This window comes from Cladophialophora psammophila (assembly GCF_000585535.1).
Source record: "Cladophialophora psammophila CBS 110553 chromosome Unknown aczJe-supercont1.33, whole genome shotgun sequence".
NCBI lineage: Eukaryota > Fungi > Ascomycota > Eurotiomycetes > Chaetothyriales > Herpotrichiellaceae > Cladophialophora > Cladophialophora psammophila.
Genome location: NW_006912954.1, coordinates 347,712 through 354,120, shown reverse-complemented (window position 1 = coordinate 354,120; position 6,409 = coordinate 347,712). Strand labels below are relative to the sequence as shown.

The 6,409-nt window shown below is 48.0% G+C and overlaps 2 protein-coding genes across 2 annotated transcripts; one reads left to right on the top strand and one right to left on the bottom strand.

The window, feature by feature from the left end:
* Positions 1 to 2,075: 2,075 nt before the first annotated feature.
* A1O5_12438 (uncharacterized protein) lies at positions 2,076 to 3,164 on the bottom strand (the record flags this gene model as incomplete). The annotated part of the gene is made up of 1 exon (XM_007753007.1): positions 2,076 to 3,164. One exon carries the CDS (start codon positions 3,162 to 3,164, stop codon positions 2,076 to 2,078), a length of 1,089 nt encoding a protein of 362 aa, XP_007751197.1.
* A 944-nt stretch (positions 3,165 to 4,108) lies between these two features.
* On the top strand, positions 4,109 to 5,845 carry A1O5_12437 (uncharacterized protein; the record flags this gene model as incomplete). Its single annotated transcript, XM_007753006.1, has 1 exon — positions 4,109 to 5,845. The coding sequence occupies one exon, from the start codon at positions 4,109 to 4,111 to the stop codon at positions 5,843 to 5,845; it is 1,737 nt and encodes a 578-aa protein (XP_007751196.1).
* Positions 5,846 to 6,409: the final 564 nt, after the last annotated feature.

Sequence of the window (6,409 nt, the reverse complement as noted above, 5' to 3'; positions counted from 1 at the left end):
GCACAGAGCGCACAGAGCGCGCAGAGCATGGGCATTATATATACACCCTCATTACCCCCAGATAGCTTACACTCTCTTCGTAGCCAACTCATGTTAACTATTGGACTGATAGTTCTTAGTGACAAGTGACTTCTCATACCTTGTGTTCTTCCCAACCAGTTCATACTATTCAGATTGTTACTAGGAACCCTAACCCAGTTAGGCCCCAGTAGGATCTCTAACACTAACCTTTCGAAGGAACTTCTAAAGAAAATAAAGAAGGATTACTCTAGGTGGTTCTCAACGTTAATAGAGCGTCTAGCTATTCATCGTTAAAAGTAAACTCGTGCCGAGCTATCGGCGGCTCGGGTTCATTAGAAGTATAGTCCTTCTTTCGATTAAGAGCGTCTAACACCTAAGATTATCGAATCACTATATCGCTTTAGGTACGGGTATATCCCTTAATCTACCGCTAATATCTTACTAACCGACGCTCTAGTTCGGTAGATTCACTCACGAACTTAGCGGCCTCTGCTCGCACCTAAGTCATTCGCTGAGCTAACCGTCGAGCCCGTTTAGTTAGCTCTTTACGTACCTCTCGGTAGCGGTTCTTTAACTCTTTCTTCTTCTTCTTCTAGAACTAGAACTTATTCTCGGAGTATTAATCATTATATTTTATATTTTTCCGGGTGCACTCATTACAACGGGAATTACCTTTTAGAAGGAAGTAAAAAAATAACGACTTACTGTAATTCGAGCAAGGAGCTATGGTGCGAGAATCTAAGCGTTTTATCTTCTCGGCGAGAAAGCGACGTTCGGAAGCGCGTTAACGGAAGGGAACTTTTCGAAGATCAGAAGAGAGAAGAAAAGAGAAGGAAGAAGATATCTTTAGATCTAAGTAAATTTAAGTTAAGTAGTGTTCCGCTTTTATATTATCGCTAAGATAAATTCTTAGGATAAGGATCTAATCGGAGGAAGAATAGTATTAGATATAGCCTTAGAAGAGACCGGTCACGGGCTGCGAAGGCGCGGCTCAAGACACTTATTAGATAGATGGAAGGATCTATAAGGGAATAAGGCTAAACTACGTGATATACCCTGTTGGCTCTGTCGGCCCTGTGGGCTCTACCAGTAGAGCGCGTAGAGCGCATAGAGCGCACAGAGCATAAGCATTATATATACCCTCGTTTTCCCCCTAGATAGCTTATACTCTCTTCGTAGCCAACTTATGTTAACTATTGGACTTATAGTTCTTAGTGACAAGTGACTTCTCATACCTTGCGTTCTTCCCAACCAGTTCATACTATTAGAATTGTTACTAGGAACCCTAACCTAGTTAGGCCTCGGTAGGAACCTTAATACGTGAGTTCAGTGATGCGATCAGTAGTTGAGATGAGTGACTCTCCTTAGACAAGCGACGGGACGTATATAGCGACAATTCTACACGTCTTCACAAAGTTCGACGCCTTTCTAAATAGAAATCCGCTTCTTCATCTATTCTTATGGATCTAGTACGACAAGATAACCGTACAGAGCTGCAAACTCAGCTCCCATCACCGTCGCTGACGAAAAATGGCGGTGTGAGTATAAAGAGCTATCACGCCTACGTAGCGAATACTAATAGAGGTATTTAGAATCATGTTCAATCATCTTAAGCTAAGTCTTTAGTACGAAAACGAAAGACAAGATCACTTAACTTTCTTCCATTTAACTCCCAACCAACACAAAGAGCTTGGTTACTCTTAGCGCCTATAGAGACCGTCTCATCCATCGAGGAGTGGTTATCTCATCTCCCGTCTATCAAGAACTTCGATAAACTCGATAATGTAATGGGTTGAACCTAGAAGAAGGCTCGGTTCTACTAAACCAGCGCCAAGTGTAAGATCAGAGCCTAGAATCACTGCGGTCTCACATCGTCATAAAATTAGAAATGTCAAAGTTTGTATTTTGTTTATCATATGTCACATCTTCGGAATCATTCCAAGCGGAACGGTTTCCAAGAATGGTCTCTTCTTGGTCTGCTGCTCCAGGGATCTCAGAGCTCCATCTATGTCTGAACTGAGTTACATCGACGAGGGGTTAGGAAACTTGATCGCCTATGTCCCTATTGTCCCATCGACAGGGGTAAGGGCCTTGCCGGTCTGGAAAAAGGACGTGATGTTGTCCATTGCCAATTTTTCGAATGCGACGCCGGACTCAACAGTTGTGCCGCCAATATGGGGAGTCAGAGTGACATTGCCCATCTTGATCAATTCTGGATGTACTTCCGGCTCTTTTTCCTGTACGTCAAGACCTGCGGCGGAAAGCTGGCCTGATTTGAGAGCTGCCACGAGTGCAGCCTCGTCATGTAGAGAGCCCCGGGCGATATTGACGAAGCGGCTGCCCTTTTTGAATCTCGAAAACATCGTCGCATCGAAGATCTTTTGGCCTTCAAAGGGCACGCAACATACTACACAGTCCGAAGTCTGCACTAGGCCTTCCAGGGTGTCGACATAGGTTGCTTGAACCGAAGCCTCATCTTCTTGAGTCCTTCTTCTAATATCATGATACTGGATGTTCATGTCAAGCCCGTGATAGGCCTTCTTTGCTAGCAGGTAACCAATTCGACCCAGGCCAATGATGCCCAAGGTTTGACCTTCGGGGTTTTGAGCTTTTGCGGAAACGGCCCGGGCCTTCTGCCATGTCTCTGTACTGCCAGATCGAGCGGCGAGCTGCGCCTCAGTCAGATATCGAAAGACGGAGATGACAAGGTAAAGAGCCAGGTCCGCTACTGCTTCAGCAGGCGCCGACGCGCCATTACAGTACAAAAAGCCTGAACTCGTGTTAACGGCTAATACCGCAGCAAACTGGATCCGAGGCTCGGACAAACCTCGCTTAGTGTAGGCAGGTATATCCATCCAGTCGTAACCTGCTCCGCAGCTTGAATGAATTTTGAGGCTGTCCGGTAACAACGGAACAAGCTCCGAGTCGAACGGCTCCATTTCATCTCCCTCGTACCAGAAACACCTGAGTATGGCATCGAACTCACCCCATTTTCGCGTTCGAAGCCCCTCAAGAAATGTAGATCTCTCCCGTTCCTCTTTGGTCGTCGAAATCACGTCAAAGGTGTCGTAGAATTGTTTAACTGTTTCAGCATTGTGCTCCGGGACATGTCCCAAAGAAAGGACTCTCTTTTTAGCCGCCATTTTACAGGTATGGTTCCTATGCAAGACATTGGTAGTTACCGCTTGAAGTTTCTTCAACTGCAAAGGTAAGGCCCATCAACTTATACATTACCGAAGTCCTCCTACGGAAGCCTCCGCCAGTGGGCTGTCTGTTATCCTGCTCCAAATAGCTTAGCGAGCCAGATACCTGGGTGTTTGCTTTCTGCAAGTCCAAAAAGGCCCGTGTCATCGTTGCTAGAGTATTAGGGACAGTTCCGAAAATTGAGCGGCCGATGTCCTAACTACCGACGGAAAATCTCCACAAATGGCCGAAATCCACATGAGAATCCCTGAGCATCAGGCCGTTCTTGTCGAGGGAGGTAAGGCCTCTTGATCTACGCCCGGAATTCGGCTGCCTCAACTGATTTACCCCCATAAAGTTGAATGATTCTGTCCGGCGACCATGCTGACAAGGGTGTGACTGGCACGGCGGCCACTAGCGCCACATCTCCGAGCATTGTAGCTTTCGGCCAATCAGTGGCTTTGCCATAACTGAGTGAACGTCAAGAGGCACCACTGTGTTAATGTCCAATCTCGTGGGCACGTTATCATTGCTATTTTTCTCCCTCGATTTGAGGAAGTTCCGAATAATGGTCAACGGGAGAAGAACCGCTCCCTGTTGGTGCTGAACGGGACTTTCGGAAGCTTGCCGCACATCGCCCTCAAAGCAGTGGCTATTCGTCAGAGCCTAGGCAGGGGTGAATTGGCGCTCGCTGTCCCATGCGCGCTGCAAGGACGCATTGCATGTTTCTGACTCCTACAGCACATTTCAATGCTGCATATTGAACAAAATGGCTAGGTCTACAGGTTCGGGGTGTAGTACGTTTACCGTTCTCTCTACTTCGTCTGTAAGGAGACTTGCTCTCACTAAGCATATGTTTACCAGTGCGTTTCTGTCCAAGAGACACCTTGATCAGCACGGAATCATGAGCGGTCAAATCGATCTGACCGAGTATCTGTTTCGACGACTTTATCAACTGGGAGTTAGGAGCGTCCATGGAGTTCCGGGTGACTATAACTTGACGGCGCTGGACTACGTTTCAATTGCTGGACTCAACTGGGTTGGCAACGCAAGCGAGCTCGGTGCTGGTTATGCAGCAGATGGGTATGCCAAAATCAAGGGATTGTCGGCGGTGATAACCGCCTCGGGGGTTGGCGAGCTCTCGATCATAAATGCTATTGCAGGTTCCTACGCCGAAATGGTGCCAGTTGTTCACATAGTTGGAACACCGCCTATTCCTGCCCAGGATGCCCGTCTGGTCATGCACCACACTTTGGGAGACGGCGACTTTCGAATATTTGCAGACATGGCCGCAAAAATTACCTGTGCGCAAGCTAGCCTTCGAGATCCGATCATGGCAATTGCCATGATCGACGAAACGATCCAGCAATGTATTCTACAAAGTCGTCCTGTCTACATCGAACTACCTACGACCCTGGTCCGTTTGAAGGTGTCGGCTGCTGAACTTGATAGGCCGATCAATCTCTTGATTCCGGAGAATGACACACACCTTGAGGAACAAAAAGCCAGCTTGATCTTGGAAAAGATTTACGCCGCAAAGCAGCCGTTTATTGTCGTCGACGGGCTAACATCACGTTTCGGCTTCGCCGAAGAGGTCGGAGAGCTAGTTCGTGCTACTGGCATCGCCACGGCAGCTACGCCCTTTGGGAAGGGCATAATCAACGAACATCTCTCCAATTTTCATGGAGTGTATGCAGCAAACGCCGGGGATCCAGCTTTCGAGTCCTGGGTTCACAAGTGCGATTTAGTGCTATACTTCGGACCTCTAATGTCGGACTTCAACACCTATGGGTTCATCACTATCCCCGAACGCAAGCGGACCATAGCCTTCCATCGTAACGTCATCGAAATCGGAGACGAAAGACTTGAAGCCTTGCGGGTAAAGTCATTCCTTAGAAAAGTCCTGAATTTGATCGACCAGACGAAGTTGCACACCAACATTCACATGGAATTACCCGATCCAGTGCTCCAGTTGAAAACCCTACCCTCTGCAGCCCCGGACGGAAATATCGATCAACATACATTTTGGAAACGAATATCGTCCTTCTTCCGTACGAATGATGTTATCTTGGTAGAAAGCGGCACATCATCACTTGGGGGTTCCGAAATGGTCCTTCCACCAAACACCACATTTATTACTGGCGCAATCTGGTTATCCATCGGCTACATGCTGGGGGCGGCGCAGGGAGTATCTCTAGCATTGAGAGACGCGTCAAAAGACGGTCTGCGACCTGCCGCACGAACCATTGTGTTTGAAGGCGATGGCAGTTTTCAGATGACCGTCCAGTCGATCAGTGATATCATTCGGAATCGCCTCGACGTGACCATCTTCGTCATCAACAACGACGGATATGTCATTGAAAGGTTGGTGCACGGTATGACTGCCGAATACAACGATATCCAACCTTGGAGATATCTGGAGGCATTCAGTTTCTTCGGGGCCCCTAGAGACGATCCCGCGTACCCTATTGTGACGAGGAGAGTGGAGAACTGGGGTCAATTGAATGATGCTTTGGCAGAGGACCCTGTGCAGCAAGGGAAAGGCTTGATTATGGTCGAAGTTATCATGGGTCGAGAAGACGTGCCTGCATCCTTGAGGAGGTTAGTCGAGGGCGCCAAAAACCGAAATGCAGGCCCGTGAGTTCGATGGGTGTACGTGTCATACGCAATCTGACAATCATGTGAACCTGACTCAACCACAGGCATCTAAGCTAGATTCACATGAGTCCCTTGTCCGCCGCAGACCCTGGCCATGGGGTGATTATTGGAAACAGCTTGTTGACAGACCGTGCTCCCCCGAGGAAAGGCTCTTGGCATTCGACATGCTCTTGAAGGGTGTTAATCGGTGGATAGAGCATTACAAGGCGACATAATGCAGACGCTATAGATGCTGATCACTCCTGGCGCCACTATGCACTTTCTATCAACGTATTCGAAATAAAATCTCAGCGGACATCAGATCAATGTTTGAATAGGTTTCCATGGCGAACGGCCCGCGGACCTCTCAGCGCCTTCTGTGGATGGCTCCATTGACGCCGTTAACATAGCGATTCTCAAGCAGGCGACTATTTTTTGCAGCATCCTCAGGAACACTGAAATGAGACCTCAATCCTCTGGTTTGCATGCCGTAGCTCTGCCGCCGCTTTCGACATCCGTTTAAGGCCCATTCAGCCAGCCCTAGCGTTATATTGCTCTCAATACTATT